This window comes from Ochotona princeps, chromosome 6, assembly GCF_030435755.1.
Source record: "Ochotona princeps isolate mOchPri1 chromosome 6, mOchPri1.hap1, whole genome shotgun sequence".
NCBI classification, from domain to species: domain Eukaryota; kingdom Metazoa; phylum Chordata; class Mammalia; order Lagomorpha; family Ochotonidae; genus Ochotona; species Ochotona princeps.
In genome coordinates, this window is record NC_080837.1 from 67,462,094 (window position 1) to 67,480,914 (window position 18,821).

Below are 18,821 nucleotides of genomic sequence, written 5' to 3' on the forward strand. Positions count from 1 at the left end.
ACTTCTCCTTCTCTTCCCAACCCTCTCCCCAAGCTGCACCAAGCAAAAATGTCTACAACACTGTCAAATGTCCCCTGGGGCACAAAATCACCTCCAGGTGAGAAGTACTAACCCATTCTAAGATGCATCAACAGATGCTGGCCTTGTATCTCAGTATTTACGTTCCAGGATGTCAGAGGAGGAGTGTGGTTCAGCTAGGAAAGAACGAACACTCCAAGACGAACAGAGAGAACCAGTGTGAGGGGCAGTTATGTCCTGTTAGGGGAAGGCACAGTTTTGCCCTTGTCTTCATTCTGAAGCTGAATACAGCAGTGGAGGGTATATATGAACGTAGGGTGACAACAGATAGACTGCGGGGTGTGTAAAGTGACATCTGGGTTAAGCTGGGAATTAGGCTTCACAGAACTCCCTTCTCTGTATAGTTCTAACTTGCAGTGGATCAAAACAGACCAGGCCCTGCCTATGCTCTGGCGGGCAGAAGGAAAGCAGTAGTCATTACTGCTGAAGGTCATCCTTGTGTAACGCTGACAGATTGACACCCACTGCCCAGCGAATCACAGATCTGTTTTGTTTTGCTTTGTTTTGTCTTTTTGAATATTTATTTTTATTGGAAAGGCAGAGATACAGAGAGAAAGATATACAGACAGAAAGATCTTCCATCCACTGGTTCACTGCAACGGCCAGAGTGAGCCAATCCGAAGCCAGGAGCCAGAAGCTTCTTCTGGGTCTCCCATGCGGGTGCAGGGTCCCATGGCTTTGGGCCATCCTCGACTGCTTTACCAGGCCACAAGCAGGGAGCTAGGTGGTAACTGAAGCAGCCAGGACACAAACTGATGCCCATATGGGATCCCGGCACATACAAGGCAAGGATTTAGCCACTAGGCTACTGCACCAGGCCTGCCGATCAGGTTCTAACACTGTTTTCTAACTACTGATCCTGGGTGCAGACTTTTGAGTCAAGAGTACCCTTCAGAGACTTCCCTTTGGCTGTGCCCCTCCCCTCTTCTGCCACTGGCAGTTAGACACATGACTTCTCAGGTTTGATCTACTTCTCAGCTTTGGATCCACTGAGTCCCATCTGGATCTCTGCTTACCTAGCTCCTTTCACAGCTGTGTGAGGCCTGATTCCGACAACCTGTCCAAGAATGTTCAAGAATGACAATGCTGCCAGAACTGGGCCCTGATCACGCAGCATGTGCATAGGACACACACACTTCTCTGTCACTCTCGGTTCTCGCTTCACACTGTGTGATGAGGAACCAAAGCGGTTCATCTTCCTTTACACAATCTGCACATTCCCCCATCATTTTCTAATTCGTAAACAAGTTAGCCCAGATCAGTAAACAAAGCAATAAAATACCTCTCAGTTTTCCCTTAAAATGACACTTCCAATGTTTACTATCCTTTTCTTTGCATGCCACTTTATGAAGACATTCCCAAGCAGCAGCCCTTCTTAGACTAAAAGCTGCTAAATGTCTATAAGAGAATTTCTCCCATGGTTAGTTTTATATTAGACAAAGTGCATCCAACAACTTAAAATACAGTCCTGTTGGTGGGCTTTTGCCACAATGGTTAAGATATTTGGGGGATGACTGTATCTCCTATCAGAGTCCCAGTTCTATTTTCAGCTCCAGATTCCGGCTAATGTGTACTCTGGGAGACAGCAGGTGACAACCCAGGCACTGGGATTCCTGCCACCTACGTGCAAGGCTTAGACTAAGTTCAAGGCTCCTGGTTTCAGCACAGCACAGCCCTGGATATTGCAGGCATTCAGAAAGTGAATTAGCAACAGAAGACCTGTGTGTCTCTCTTCCATTTCATAACATAATAGATCAATATTTTTTTAAACATACAACTTTGGGATAATTCAATTTTTTTTTACAAAATAGAAAGCAATTTTGCTTAAGAATTTTTACCTTCGTATTCTTTATAACAATTGGATAATTCATCCCTGAAAAAAAAAACAACCCATCTGTAAGATTTATTTTTAGCAAAAGGAGAATGCTACTAGAAATAGTATACTGGCAACGAACTTACCTGCTTTTCTTCTGTCACAACCTGTTTGCATTCTACTTTTTTATTGTGAAGCATTTTATGAAGTAACAAAACTATACTAGTTCATACTTGACATTATTGAAACCTCTGGCATGTTTTTTCTGGCTTGTTCTATTAACCTGTGATTATAAACTGTTTCACATCTGAGCTCCAACACAGAGCCAGCTTTTCCTTGAACTCTAATCCTGAAAATCATGTTGAACACCAGTTCATAATAAATCACCTATTTTCCCATAGGGCTAACGCTATTACTTGAGAAGCTGTGTCGTTTATGTGTAGGTGACCTGATTCCTTGCAGGTTTTGTGTTGCTGAAAGAAGCAAGGTTATCACCACACACAAACTTCCAACATTAAGCTATGAAATTCATTTCCACTCAGACATGTGGGAGTTCAATGTCTTATCAAGTACATGCACTGCAAATAAGAAAACTTTTATGTTTTAGAAATCAGATTCATGCTACCTACTGATAGTAACAGCCTTAAGTATTTCACAAATGGCTCATTATCTTAAGATGTAGAATGCCACCAGGAGAATGGCCTAGATCTACTTTAAAATCTGTCAAAGAAGAAAAAATAAACACTACTTTTTTTTCTCCTTGAGTTTTCCCAATAGCAAACAGATGCCTTCCAAATATTCCATCTGATTAAAAAAATAACATCCTTGGGCCCGGCGGCGTGGCCTAGCCACTAAAGTCCTGGCCTTGAACGCCCCGGGATCCCATATGGGCACAGGTTCTAATCCCAGCAGCTCCATTTCCCATCCAGCTCCCGCCTTGTGGCCTGGGAAAGCAGTCGAGGACGGCCCAATGCCTTGGGGCTCCGCACCGTGTGGGAGACCTGGAGGAGGTTCCAGGTTCCTGGCTTCAGATTGGCACAGCACCAGCTGTTGCGCTCACTTGGGGAGTGAAACATCGGACAGAAGATCTTCCTTTCTGTCTCTCCTCTCTGTATATCTGATTTTGTAATACAATAAATAAATCTTTAAAAAAAAAAACATCCTCAAAACAAAACAAACTCTAAGTGCAGTCTAAAACAGGGATGGGGGTATTTTGAATGGCTGAGTCATTTTACAACCATGGGCTGTCCTTTTATTTATTTTTCTACTAAATTATTCATTTAGTGTTGAGCAATGTTAGGTGAGTTTCTTTTTTGTTTTTTTAAGATTTATCTATTTTTATTGGACAGACAGACATACAGAGAGAAAAGAGACAGAGAGAAAGATCTTCTGTCTACTGGTTCACTCCCCAATTGAGTCGATCTGAAGCCAGGAGCCAGGAGCCAGGAGCCTCTTCCAGGGCTCCCACGTGGGTATAGGGTCCCAAGGCTTTGTGCCATCCTCAACTGCTTTCCCAGGCCACAAGCAGGGAGCTGGATGGGAAGAGGAGAAGCTGGGATCCTGGCGCATGCAAAGACAGGAATTTAGCCACTAGTTTGCCCTGCTGGGCCCTGGACTGTCCTGAAACATGGTGTTTCCCAAGGACAAGTGCTGTAGTCTAGCCAGTCAAGGTATCACCTGTGACGCCTACATACCATGCTGGCATTTCAGCTCAAGTCTTGGCTGCTCTGCTTCTGATCCTGCTCTTTTGCCTCTGGGAAAGCAGTGAGCGATGCCCAAATAACTTGGATCTCCACCACCCACATAAAAAACTGAGATGGAGTTCTAGGCTTGTGGCACAAGCCTGAAGCAGCCTTACTTACTGCAGTCATTTGGGGAGTGAACTGGTGGATTAAAGATTCTTGTTCTCATTCTCTCTCTGCCTTTCATGTAAATAACAATAAATGTCATAAACAAAATAAAACAAAAATAAATAAAAAATTTGAAAAGGTTTATTATTCCTAGATCTCATTCTATGTTTTTTTTTTTCAGTAAGTATTGGTATTACCAAAATTGCATTTTGAACAAATGATGACTCCCAGTCTATTGGGAAGTGTTTGGAGGCTATCTGTCCACAGTCTTCACAGTTTTAATGCCAGTTAGAAGCAGCTGATGAACACCTCATTCGATCAGCACGGGACCTTGGAGGAGTCCTGATCTCCAGTATTTAATCTCACATGTACTCCTTGTATGCCTACCTCTGGCTCTTAGGCCTGTCCCAGACAAGCTCCTGGTGACCTTTCCATTAGCACCAATCCAGAAAAAACAACCCCAAGGTTTTTTGTTTTTGTTTTGTTTTTTTTTAAGTCAGTACAAGTATTCAATAGAAAAGACAGGGAGAGCTTACCAGCTTCAGTTCCTGAAGGACTTTCTTTAGCCATTTCAATATCATTTACTTCAAAATTGGTTAAGATAGAGCCACCTGCTTGTTGGAAATCATGTGCAAAAGACAAAGCAACCTGCTGATAGTCCACAATGCCAGTATATGGACAATCGATGGCCATTAGACCCTGGAACAGAATTATGACAAAGTCAGGATAAGACAATCAGTCACTGAGGTTAGTTCAAAATTCCAGTTTTTGGTTGAATACTTTTACTTGTACATTTTGATTGATAACATATTATCTATGCTTGGCAAAAATCTGATACTCTTTAAGAAAAAAAAAATAACAGAAAAGTTAACCCTTTAAGTGTTCAAATGTGATACTGACCGTATACATGACTGATAGATTGGAGAAATAATATAATCTAAACAACATAATTCCTTCCAAAAAACACTTTTCTCCTTAGGATAAGTAACTTCTATAAGGCTATCTTTTAAAAAATTGTATTTATCTCTTTGGGGAAATACAGAGAAAGAGACAAAGAGAAGTCATTCATTTGCTGGTTCACTCCCTCATTGCCTGCAACACTTAGGGTTGGGTCAGTCTGTAGTCAAGAGCCTGAAACACAAGTGAGATCTCCCACACGGGTTGAATAGACCCCAGCACTTCAGGGATCATGTGCTGTCTCCCAGGATACACATGAACAGGAACTGGATTTGGAAGTGGTGCCTTACTTGAACTTGGACACTCTGCTGCAAGATACCGGCATCCCAAGCAGAACAGTAACGACCATACTAGATACTTCCCCTACCCTTTGTGAGGCTCTTTTGGCTGTCACAAGTTCTTTTCAGTTTCATTCATTCCTACCCATTTCTGATTCTGAACAGAACCATACCTGATTCTGAGGTCTAAATAAGGTCCCTGAAATTTTCCCAGTAGCAAATCTATCAAGCACACTTTGGGGGAACTCAGCAGAGTTATTCTTGACATCCATGTTTGCAAACCAGTGCTTTGATTTGCTACATTCAATTCTGCTATTTTATGTAAGACAAGTAAATGAATAATCTAAAACCTGTAGAATAATAATCTAAAGCCTATGTTAATTTTATTTTTTGAATAAATTTCAATGTAAAATCTGTCTTTTCTAATTCTGAAGAGAAAGACAAGAGCATAATTTTATATACTACATACAAACTACATTTTGGTGAACCTTGGTACTTAATAACACAATTTCCTGCTACCTTATTTTGTACATCAGTTCTCACAGCTTCTCCCAAGTGGATCACTCATGTGTAGAGGCTGGGTGCCACTGGTAGACTCGGCCACCCTTTCAACTATTTTAAAGTACTTCAATATCCTATCCTTCTTTCAACAAGCTATGTGCTCAACCCTGTTCACTTTGCCACTAGTGCTGACCAATAAATCCAGGTGGCCAGCTCACACTGATGGTAAATTAAACAGCTGTCTCTCTGCAAACTGGAAGAAACAGCTGGCAAAAACATCATCATTTTCCTGACAGTTCTGTTTGTAGAATATGTCCGCATGTGTTAAGTGTGAAAAAATGTTCATTCTGTTTTAATAAGCTGATATGCACAACACTTCACAGTAGACTCAGTTACCACCCCCCAGACTTCCCAAGTTCACAAGTCAATATCTATAACCCAACTTCAACCTATAAATAATATTTTGGCTTCAGTAACTGTGGAAGCTAACTTAGATAATACTAAGTTCAAGTTTAGTCCATGACAACTTCCGATAACTTCTTTATGTAGCATGAAATTATGTGAACATTATAGTAACAGTGGCTTAAAACTGGACTTCAGGCCTGGCACAGTAGCATAGTGGCTAAAGTACTCGCCTTGCACACACCGGGATCCCATACAGGTACTGGCTCTAATCCTGGCTGCCTGGCTTCCCATCCAGCTCCCGCCTTGTGGCCTGGGAAAGCAGTTGAGGACGGCCCAAAGCCTTGGGACCCTGCACCCAGGTGGGAGACCTGGAAGGGGATCCTGGCTCCTGGCTTCAGATCGGTACAGCACCAGCCGTTGCGGCCACTTTGGGAGTGAATCATCGGATGGAAGATTTTCTTCTCTGTCTCTCCTCCTCTGTATATATCTGACTTTACAATAAAAATAAATAAATCTTAAAAACAAACAAACAAAAAAACTGGACTTCATTATGAATCAACAGTTTTTTGGAATCCCAAACATCTTTCCTAGTCATCTTATGCCCCATTACCCTGCACAATCCCCAACTCCCAGGTTGTGTTCATATTTACTGAGTGAATGAACTCAGTATCTGTCTTTTTTTTTTAAAAAGATTTATTTATTTTTATTACAAAGTCAGATATACAGAGAGGAGGAGAGACAGAGAAGAAGATCTTCCATCCGATGATTCACTCCCCAAGTGAGTGCAATGGCCGGTGCTGCGCCAATCCGAAGCCGGGAACCAGGAACCTCTTCCAAGTCTCCCAGGCGGGTGCAGGATCTTAAAGCTTTGGGTTGTCCTCGACTGCTTTCCCAGGCCACAAGCAGGGAGATGGATGAGAAGTGGAGCTGCCGGGATTAGAACCAGTGCCCATATGAGATCCCGGCACATTCAAGGCAAGGACTTTAGCTGCTAGGCCATGCCTCCGGGCCCAGTATCTGTCTTTAAACATGTTTTATTCCCCTCCTCTAGGCTTTCCCTAAAAGGCGTTCCTTTTTCTCTTTTCCTAATCTTGGAAATTAGTGTTTGCTTGCCTCACCCATCCAAGTGTGTTGGGAAAAGAGGGACACAGTCAGTTCTACCAAGCAATCCAAAGTCCTATCCTGGGCCAGGTTACAGCAGCCAAGTCCAAATGGAGCTGGAGGACAGGAGCCTACCAGTCAAAAGGCTGGGCATGCGCTGTTCAGGTCAGCAGGTCAGATCCTGGAACCTAAGACCGTGGCAGGTGAGGCCATGCCAGGGGAGGTGGCTGAAAAAGAAATCAGGCAAGCAGGACAGGTAAAGTTGGGGGTACAGCTCAGACAGGAAACAAGAATGGAAGGGTGTGAGTAACTGACAATGTTAAAGAAAAGGTAGAAGAATCAGCAACACCAGAGTTAGAGGCAGCAGCTGGGTCAGCTGGGGTCGACCTGGAAGCGAGCTGCCAAGATTTATCCTTAGAAATCAAAGTGAAAGAGACAGTGTAAAGTCTTCCAAGGTACTCCTCCCAAGGGAACTGAGCCTTCTTAAAAGGGTCTGGGCTAAGAAGACCTTTAGAACTGAACTAATAAACTTCATTCAGAGGACCCTGAGGAATCAGAAACATCCTAGTACCATAGAGATTTTGTCCACTGTGGTGGTGAAGAAGGGAGAGAAGAAAGGAATTCCTGCAAGGCACCATTATGAAATAATTGACTAGAATCCCGCTATCTACAGCTACCCCAAAATACAGGCAAGCACTCATGATGACAAGCTAGCGCCACACACAGGACACACCTGCCAGAAGCTCCTTTCTTTCCCCATCCTTCCAGAGAGGGGCTGTCTGAGATTTTCTTAAACCCTCAGACTAAGCTGAAAGTGCCTCCTTACACTGGCACAAGACAGTCCCAGCTCTGCCAAAATACTTCCACCTCTAAAATCTAAAACTAAAAGTAAGTTTCTTCAGGTTGACAGTCATCTTAGCCAATGCCCACAGGTAGTGTCTGGCCTGGGGTAAATAAGAACATTTTGGTTAAACTGAATAGGGAAAAACAAAACAAAACACTACTTAGAGGCTGTTGGATCTTGGGAGGCAACAACCAGATTCTCCATTTGTAGGGAAACAGGTATCTAAGTATGAGCACATAGACCTCATCCACCTCATTCCCAGGAGCCGTAACAATCATATGGTTAGCTGTACAGAACAGTATCAGTCTCACCCTCAACCTCTGCTACAGATCAGAAGTTTGGTTTTGTTCAACAGTAAAGCATGATTCATAGAACTGTGGGATCCTATACTTGTCTTTCCCCCTCTTTTTTTTTTAAATCTTTTTGATAGTAATCTTCAAGTCTGAAAAAGCTTTTCATGAACAAATAAAAATATGTGATGGGGTAGGCACTGGCATAGCACCTTAGTGGCTGCTTAGAGTTCCCACATTCCATGCCAGAGTGCCTTTGCTTTTGATCTAGCTTCCTGATAACTAATAACTTTCAATGGAGCAGAATATGGCTGAAACACTTGGAATTTTGCCACCCAAAGACCCGGATTATATTTCTGAGCTTCTGGCTTCAGCCTTACCAAGCCTCAGCTGCTGCAGGCATTTGGACAAAGAACCAGCAGATGGGAGATCTCTGTCATTCAATAAAATGAAAAGTTGTAAATAAGCATGTATGCTAAAAATTGAAAAAAAAATTTTTTTTAAAGAGATCTACTTATGGGCCCAGCGTGGTGGCCTAGCCGCTAAAGTCCTCGCCTTGAAAACGCCGGGATCCCAAATGGGCACTGGTTCTAATCCCGGCAGCTCCACTTCCCATCCAGCTCCCTGCTTGTGGCCTGGGAAAGCAGTTGAGGACGGCCCAATGCTTTGGGACCCTGCACCCGTGTGGGAGACCCAGAAGAGGTTCCAGGTTCCTGGCTTCGGATTGGCGCAGCACCAGCCGTTGCGGTCACTTGGGGAGTGAATCATCGGATGGAAGATCTTCTTCTCTGTCTCTCCTCTCTGTATATCTGACTTTGTAATAAAAATAAATAAATCTTTTTAAAAGAGAGAGAGATCTATTTGAAAAACAAAGTGAAAAGAGAGAAAAGGCAGAGAAGGCTCTTCTTTCACTAGTTCATTCCCCAAATGTTCCCGACTTCTAGGGCTGGGCCAAGCAGAAGCCAGGAGCTGGAAGCTTGATCTCCCCTGTGGTCCCATGTGGGTAGCAGGAACTTGAGTACTTGGGCCATTACTTGCTGCCACCCAGGCTCATTAGCAAGAAGTTGCATTGAAAGGTGGACCTGGACTCAATCCTGTGACATGGATGTATGCATGCCAAGTAGCAGCTTAACTCACTGTCTCACAATATCCATCCTGAAGTGACTTTTTGAAGGAAGTTATAAACTGTTTTATTTCCAAAGATCATATTTTAAGGGAACATGTTAGGGAAGTTCTGACACCTTAGTGTCACAATCAAATTTCATTAAATCACATAAAGGTATGAAACACCAATACGTTTAGAATGCTTTCAGAGAGTACTTACTAGATAAAATTTATAGGAGGCCTTGGTATTACAGGACAGAGTCCCTCCAGTAGGCCCCAACAGACCAGACCAAAGTGAGTCACTCATGCTGAAGATCCATGTACCCAAATCAAAACTTTGTTATGTGACTTTCAAAGGAATCAGGAGCCAGGCATAACAGCCAAAGTCCCAAATAGGCCAAGTTTAGCCAGTATTGTAAGGAAGTCCTCCTGGTCTTAAACCTACAAGCAAAATAACTTTGGAATGATTAACCCGCTGTTTATTCTGTTTCCACTTGCTCAGTCATTTCTGTCTCTACAGCCAAGCTTCTCTGTTCTCTTTTCTAGTATTTGGATGAGATACTTTCCCATTCACGGATTATTAATAAATAATGGTTTATTGTGTCCAAACCAAATTTACTGGTGCCAGTGTTGTGGTGCAGAGGTCGTGATGTAAGTCACTGCTTGCAAGGCTGACATACCCTAGTGGAGTGCCAGTCTGAGTCTTAGCTGCTCCGTTTCCTATCCCACTTTCTGCTAATACACCTAACAGAAGATGGCCCAATCACGTACTTGGACCCCTGCTTCCTATACAGGAAACCAGGATAGAGTTCTTGGTTCCTTCGTGGTTTTGGTTTGATCCAGATTTGGTTGCTGCAGCGATTTGGGAAATGAACTAGATAATGGAAGATATCCTTGACTTTGCTTCTCCCCCTCTGTCATTCTGCCTCTCCAGATAAATAAATCTTAAAAAAAAAAAAAGAAGAAGAAGAAGAAGAAGAAGAAGACAACGAAGACAACAAAGCAGAATCCAAGATCAACAGAGGCAGATGTGACATTTAACTTTATGTCTAGAGAGAGGTAGAACAAATGACTTCATATTCTCCAGGATACAACCCATAAATAATGAGCCTCTAAGCTAACTTTTTGTGACTATTAAGTTATTATTCTTGCCCATTTCACAAATTAAGACTGGATGTTCCCCCTTCATACTCAGGCCAGTCTTATCTTTCAAAAGGTAGAACAGACACTGCAGTCACTTTCCTCAAAACATGTGAAGCAGCTCCCTGTGCCTATTGAATAGACTTCAAAGCCATTAGCACAAATCCTGGGACCTGTATGGGGTCTGACCCTGCCTTTACAGTCTCACCCCTGTCTTTTCCTACACCTTGGGGCTCCAGTCACATGTCACAACTCAGAGTTTTCTAAGCCTGCTAAAAGGCCTCAGATGTCCTCTTACTTTTGCTTATGTTGGGACAGGAGGAGAAAGTAAGTGTCCAGAATTAATGGCAGTGTCCTATTGTGTCTAACAATGGGAATTACCTAATGGATTTTACATGATTTCTACTTTCTAGCAACACAGGCTCAGCTTCCACGTCTCAGGCCATGATTTTCCTTTACACATGTGAATGAGGCTATAGAATTACTTACTCTGCAATATGGCTCCTTCTTCTTTATATCTTTTTGCTGGATTAGCCTTAGGCCCCGGACACCATTCTGCAGGCCTCTCTGGTATAGGGCCTGAAGTCTGGGAATTTCTTCTTGTTCAACAGCTACTATAAGCTTAAAAAAAAAAAAAAGAACAATGGTAAAAGACAAAGACACAGATATGAGTTAAACAGATCATCAGCCATGAAAAATATAGTCAATGGAAAATTAAATTTTTGTACGGTGCCTTGCAAACAGTTCATGGGAAATACCTATCATGAAAAAATATGCATAAACTTTAAAAACCTGTGCACTAATGAACTCATCCTTTAATTCCATTTCCATGAACTTTTTAAAAAAGATGACCTATTTCTTTAATAGTGGATAGAGAGATCTTCCATTTCCTGGTTCACTCCCCAAATGGCTGCAATGACTAGGTGTCAGCCAGGCCCAAGGCAGGCACATGAAACTCCACCTAGGTCTCCCACGTGGGTGAAGGGGCTCAAACAACTGGGCCATCTTCTGATATGTTCACAGGAGGATTAGCAGAGAGGTGGATGAGAAGCACAGAGGCTGGGGCTTGAATGGGTGCTCCAATATGGGAAACTGGTGCTGTATTGCAGGTGGGTTTAACCCACCATGCCACATACCAGCCCCTCCATGAACCTTCTGAAGTACCCTCTTATGATTCAAACACCTTTGGTTAAAACTGTAGTATCTACTTTTCCTTTTCTTCATGACTTTCTCCACCAAGAAAAATTGTAGCAAATGGCATTACAGCAAAGTTTACCCAAAGGTAATAGGGCCTCAATTTTCACTTCTGTCATCACCCACCCTCATAAGCCACTGCTATTCCTATCATTCTCTCAGACCCAGAGGAGAGAAGTACAGGTTGTTTGGTCTTCACACTTTTTTTTTTCCACAACAAAATGGCGTATTTCTCTAAGAAAGAGTACTATACCAGGATAGCTGCAAACCAGCTGGTGTTCAGTGCAATGGGCTATCATGAGGAGAAATGCCTCCTTCATATTCTAGAAAAAATTATAAGCGCATTTAGCACTGCACAGCCACAGTCCCCATATCTGCAGCTTCAACCAACCATTGATCCAAAATATAAGGGAAAAAAATGCACCTGGAAGAAAATACAGACTTGTCCCCACATTATCCTAAACCACTGTTTATATACTTAGGGTATGACAAGTAGTCTAGAGGTGATTTTAAAGAACACAGGAGGATGTGTGCAGGTTATATGAAAACATCAGGCATGCATACATAGGAAGCTGGGCAGCAGCAGAATGTGGTAGCTACAGGGAGAATGGAATCAGCACACTCCTCTTTTGTGGATACCAGGCCTGGTGGTTTTTTTCTTAAAGATTTATTTTATTTTTATTGGAAAGTCAGATATACAGAGAGGAAGAGAGACAGAAAGGAAGATCTTCCATCCAATGATTCACTCCTCTAGTGGCCACAAGGGCTGGAGCTGAGACAATTCAAAGCCAGGAGCCAGCAGCCTCTTCCAGGTCTCCCATGTGGATGCAGGGTCCTAAGGTCTTGGGCCATCCTCGACTGCTTTCCCAGGCCACAAGACGGGAGCTGGATGGGAAGCCGGACAGCCAGAATTAGAACTGACACCCATATGGGATCCTGGAATGTGCAAGGCAAGGACTTTAGCCACTAGGCTACCAGGCCAGGCCCGAGCCTGGTGTTTTATAACACATTCTGCTATAGACAAAAAAACAGCAAATCTACCATCTCCACTCAAGAGTCCATCAACTTGGGTACTGGGCAGCTGCCAGCAGAGGACAGGCAAAGATGCTGTCACACCTACCCGAGAATCCACAGTGATTCACAGTGGGGAGCCAATGGAATCTCATGAGACAATCCCATTTGTTTTTAAATTTTTGAAATGGAGAGAAAGTATCCTCCATCTGCATATTTACTTGCTGAACGCCTTCACCAGCAGCAGCTGGGTCAGGCCAACGCGAGGAGTCCACAACTCCACCCAGCTCTCCCATATGAGCAGCAGGGACCCAAACGCTTCGGCCATCAACCAGGATACACTCCAGCAGAAAGCTGGAAGAGGGAGGCAGCAGTCAGGACTGAAACCTAGGCACTCCAATATGGGATTGTGGGTGTCTCAAGCACTGTCTTAATCACTTGATCAAATGTTCACACCAAAGTGTGATATTGAAGTTTTTAACCTTAAAAAAGAACAGAATTCAAGGACACTCATGCAAAAAGTGAAAAAAATTCATGGTATGATAGTAAATATTTGCAAATCATGTAGCTGATAAAACTCTGGTACACAGAATATTTTAAAAAAACCCAATCTCTTTAAATTCTTCTTTATTTATTTATTTGAAGGGCAGAACATCAAATGGACAGGGAGAGGGGAAGAGATGGGGACAGAGGAATTGATCCTCTATCCATTGGTTCAGTGTTTTTACAGGGAACAGTGCTGTTGTGTAGCAAGTAAGGCTGCTGACTGTAGCACAAGTATTCCATATAAGTATTGGTTCAAGTCTCTGATGCTCTGCTTCCTATCCAGTTTCTTCCTATGTATCTAGGAAATCAAAGGATGATAGCAAAGTGCTTGTGCCCCTGCAACCACATGGGAGATGTGGAAGAAGTTCCTAGTTTCTGGCTTTGGACCAGCCCAACTGTAGCCACCTGGGGAATGAACCAATAAATGAAATGTGTTCATGGGCTCTCTCTCTTTCTTTCTGTTTCTCCCTCTCTCCCTATAAATTTGCCTTTAAATAAATAATAATTTTTTCAAAAAAAGTAAAGCTAGGAAAACAGTTTCCCTTAATTCATAACTAATATTGAGTAATTAGTCTGACAAAATAAAACTTATAGAACTGAAAATAATAAAATATTGCCAAAAAAAGTAAAGATAAAAATAATGGGAAATTTCATATTCCTGCATTGTAAAATTTAAAACAGTCCCCCAAATTAATTCACAGGTTCAACACAACCTCCATCAAAATTTCAACTGTCTTTTTGGACAAGGTGACAAGTTACTTCCAAGATTTATTTGAAAATGCTAGGCAAAAAAAAAAACAAAACTCCAAAAAAAAAAAAAAGTTGGAGGACTCATTTCCTACATTGGCATACTAGACAGGTGCATCAATATACCAGAATGGAGGATCCATAAACATTTTTAGCCAAATAATTGTTGCTAAAAGAACCAAAAATGGATGTACAAAGTCTTCCAACAATGGAGAAACTAGATATCCACAAGCAAAAAAAGAAATTGATTACCTTCCTCATGCCATATGTAAAACAAATACAAAAGTAACCATTCCAAAAGCCAGAGCCCAAACTACAAAACTCCTGGGGGGGAAGGAGAGTAAATCCTTGTTATCTAACGTTGGGCAATGATTTTTTACATATGGCACTAATGCACAACAAAAGAAAAAAAGATAAATTAGATGACATCAAAAACATCAGAAATTTAAAGAAAGCAAGAAGGAAAAACTACTGAGTGGGATAAAATACTTCCAATCATATAACTGGTAGAATATTACTCCCTTTATGTATGGTTTGCATTCTGTGGTTCCAGATTCATGCAGGGAATTGCAGTACAAAAGGATTAAATGGAAAAATTTTAAAATAAGTAGCCTGGCCTAGCGGCTAAAGTCCTTGCCTTGAACGCGCCGGGATCCCATATAGGCGCCAGTTGTAATCCCGGTAGCTCCACTTCCCATCCAGCTCCCTGCCTGTGGCCTGGGAAAGCAGTCGAGGATTACCCAAGGCTTTGGGACCCTGCACCCGTGTGGGAGACCCAGAAGAGGTTCCTGGTTCCCAGCTTTGGATCGGCACAGCACCAGCCGTTGGTTCACTTAGGGAGTGAATCATCGGACGCAATCTCTATCTCTCCTCTCTGTATATCTGACTTTGTAATAAAAATAAATAAATCTTAAAAAAAATAAATAAAATAAAATAAGTAGCTGATGAGGTTTCTTAAAATTATTTACCAGAGAGAGAGAAAGACTGGGAGGGTGGAGGGAGGGTAAAGGAAGGAAAAGCATACTTCTGCCCACTGGTTCATTTCCCAGATGCCTGTAATGGCCTAGAACCGCCTAGACAAAGCCAGGAGACAGGAACTCAGCACAGGTCTCCCTCACTAGTGGCAAGAATCCTGTCTGCTGCCTGCGTTAATAGGAAAGTGGACTTAAGAGTCAGAGCCAAGAATAAACCACAAGTGCTCTGCTATGGGACACAGGCATCCTAACCGGTGTTGGAATTACCAGGTCAGCAGTTACCTTAAGTCCTATGTTCTACATTTCATAGCCCTGTATGTTCAAGTTAACCTTCTTTTACTTACTAAGGACCCTAAAGCTCAAGGATTCTGGCCCCAAGAACACAAGAGGAGTGAGACTAGCTATTTTGATGTGTCCAGGATAAGTCATAAAGTCCTGCCTTCGTCGTCTCACACTGTTACAAGAAGGATGAGTACATGTAAGCTGCTTCGAGAGACAGAAAGAGACCACATTAGTGTAATTTTTATTGTCACACACTGTTATAAGTGTTCTTATTATTAGTTGTTGTTGTTAATTCCTTACTCAGCCTAGTTTATAACTTTATTATAGGAATGTATATCCATGGTTTAAAGCATCTACTGCAGGTCTTAGAATCAACACTCTATAAGTGGTGGGGGTGGGGAGAGACTACTATATAATGTATCTGGAATAGATAAAGAATACATAAAACTCAGGAACAGCATAATAATCCAACTACAAAATGAGTAAAAAATCTGAATAGACATTTCCCCAACGGAGTCATATGAATGGTCAATAAGCAAATGACACAGATTCCTAAAATCCATGACTGTATATAAATCCTAAGGAATGAAATTAGAATGTCAAACAGATACCTGCATTTTCATGACTGTTGTAGTATTATTCACAATAGTCAAGATAGTGAATCAGCCTAAAGGTCCACAAATAGATTTCAAAAATGTGGTACATGTGCACAATGGAATACTATTTCAGAATTTGTGACAAAATGGATAGATGTGTCAAGTGAAACAAGCCGGGCACAGAATCATAAATACTGCATGATCTCACTCGCATGTGGAATCTAAAAAATTGCACTCACAGAAGTGGAGAGTGAAATGGTAGTTACCAGGGGTGGGGGCGAGGAGATGTTGGCCAAATGACAACAGCTGGTGAAGAGGATTAAGTGTCAAAGATCTGCTATACAACAGAGCAACTCAAGCTGGGAATGTATCTCTGGAGATTTTTTTTTTTTTTAAAGATTTTATTATTATTGGAAAGTCGGATATACAGAGAGGAGGAGAGACAGAGAGGAAGATCTTCCATCCGATGTTTCACTCCCCAAGTGAGCCGCAACGGGCCGGTGCGCGCCGATCCGATGCCGGGAACCAGGAACCTCTTCCAGGTCTCCCTCATGGGTGCAGGGTCCCAATGCATTGGGCAGTCCTCAACTGCTTTCCCAGGCCACAAGCAGGGAGCTGGATGGGAAGTGGAGCTGCCGGGATTAGAACCGGCGCCCATATGGGATCCCGGGGCTTTCAAGGCGAGGACTTTAGCCGCTAGGCCACGCCGTCGGGCCCATCTGGAGATTTCTAAAAGAATACATTTTAAGTGTTCTCACCACAAACAAATGACAAGCCTGTGAGGCAGGCCACATACAAGTTATAAGGTATGGTTAGCCATGTTAACATATATATATTTCATGTTATTCAGTATACAGTCATACACTGTGTACATGAAGTACAACATGCTGGATGTGAAAGTCTAGATACAATTTTAATTGATCAATTAAAAATAAACCAATGTTTGAAAAGAGAAAAAGATACTGAACATCATCAAAATTGCATTGAGATATAACCCCTTCATACTCAATAGGATGGATAATACAGAAAGGACAGTAACAGCCTGGGGAGGATTTACAGAAATTGGAATCCTCATTAATTGCTAGTGGGAATGCAAAATAGCCAGAAGCACTTTAGAAAACTGTTTGGCAGGTCCCCTAGATGCTAAACATCCTGGCAGTTGTATTCCCAGGAAAATGCCCAAGAGATATGAAAACACACATTCATGCAAACACTTGCACACAAATGTCCACTGAAGCAGGATTCATGGGAGCCAGCATTGTGGCACTGTGGGTGAAACTGCCATCTGTGGCAACAGCATTTCACATGGACACCAGACTGCTGCTCCACTGTCAGTCTAACTCCCTGTTAATATGCCTGGGAAAGCAGTGAAGAACCACCTGAGCGTTAGGTCCCCTCTATTCACATGCGAGACCAGGAAGAAGCTCCTGGCTCCTGGCTTCAGACTGGCCTAGCTCTGGCCGTCACAGCCATTTGTGGAAAGATTTAGCTGATGAAAGATCTCTTTCTCTCTTTGTAACTCTGCCTTTCAAATGCAATAAGTAAATTTGTAAAAAATCCAAAAGTACAAAAACCTGATTTTTTTCAAACAATAAACAAAATGTGGGATATTTATATAATGGAATATCATGAAGTACTGATTCATACTATAATGTGGAGAAGCTTTGAAAACATTATACTAAGTGAAAGAAGTTGTTCACAAAAGATCACACAGTATATGACTCTATTTACAATGTCCACAACAGGCCGATCTACAGACACAGAGAGAAGAGAGTACAGCAATGGCTGCTAGGAATTAAGGAGGTAGGAATGGAGGAACTGCCAGCAAGTATGGTTTCTTTTTGTGCAATGAAGGTATTCTAAACTTATTGGCAATGGTTGCTCAATTCTGTAAACCTATCAAAAGCAGCTTTAAAATGTGAACTATATGGCCTAGCGTGGGAGCCTAGCAGCTAAACTGCTTACCTTGTATGCACCAGGATCCCATATGGGCACCAGTTCTAATTCTGGCTGCTTGGCTTCCCATCCAGCTTCCTGTTTGGGGCCTGGGAAAGCAGTCAAGGACAGCCCAAAGCCTTGGGACCTTGCATCCACATGGGAGACCCAGAAGAAGCTGCTGGCTCCTGGCTTCAGATTGGCTCAGCTCTGGTCATTGCGGCCACTTGGGGAGTGAATCAGTGGATGGAAGATCTTCCTTTCTGTCTCTCCTCTCTGTATAGCTGACTTTACAATAAAAATAAATAAATCTTAAAAAAAAAATAAAAAGGTAAACTATATGGGTAAATTACATGGTATGCCAATACAGCTATCTTTAAAATGATACGGGGGACAGGCATTTGGCACAGAATTAAAATCCTAGTTAAGACGCCAACACCCCATATCTGAATACTTAGGTTTGCTACCTTATCTCTGACTCCTGACTCAGCTTCCTGCCAATGCAGACCCTGGGAGGCAGTGGTATTAACTCAAACTGCTGCTTTCCCACAAGGGAAACTTGGAATGAGTTTCTATCATTCATCTTTGGACCTTGGCCTGAGGTCATTGTAGGCATTTGGAGAGGGAACTAGCACATAGGAGTACAATCTCTCTTCCTCTCAAATAATTATTTTAAAAAATAAAAAGGGGCTGGCATTGTGGGAAAGCAAGTTAAAACATCTTGGCAGGGTCAGCATCCCATATGGGTACTGGTTCAAATCCTGGTTCCTCCACTTCCAATGCAGATCCTGATAATATACCTGGGAAACCAGTGGAGAACATCTCAAATGCTCAGCCCCCTGCACACACTTGGCAGACTTGGAAGAAGCACCTAACTCCTAGCTTAGCCCTAGCTGTTGAGGCCACTCAGGGAATGAACCAGTGGATAGAACACCTTTCCCTCTCTGTCTCTCTCTAACTCTGCCTTCTAAATAAATAAAAATATTTTCTAAAAACTAAACTAAAAATTAATCCACAATCATATTTTCTTTTAAAAAATTAATTTATTTTCATTGAAAAGGCATATATATATAGAGAGAGAAGGAGAGAGAAAGATAAAAATCTTCCACCTGCTGGTTCACTACCCAAATGGCCACAGGGCTGGAGCTGAGCTGATCCGAAGCCAGAAGCCAGGA

The 18,821-nt window shown here is 42.3% G+C and overlaps 1 protein-coding gene across 4 annotated transcripts in view; it reads right to left on the reverse strand.

Moving 5' to 3' along the window:
* Positions 1 to 18,821, reverse strand: part of L2HGDH (L-2-hydroxyglutarate dehydrogenase) — a 65,640-nt gene that overhangs the window by 39,948 nt on the left and 6,871 nt on the right. For all 4 annotated transcript variants that reach the window (XM_058666409.1, XM_058666408.1, XM_004584805.2 and 1 more), the window contains exons 4-6: positions 10,851 to 10,982; positions 4,278 to 4,440; positions 1,917 to 1,951 (exon numbers count right to left, since the gene is read on the reverse strand). In XM_058666409.1, coding sequence (XP_058522392.1) covers positions 1,917 to 1,951; positions 4,278 to 4,440; positions 10,851 to 10,982 — 330 coding nt within the window. The remainder of the gene's footprint in view (positions 1 to 1,916; positions 1,952 to 4,277; positions 4,441 to 10,850; positions 10,983 to 18,821) is intronic.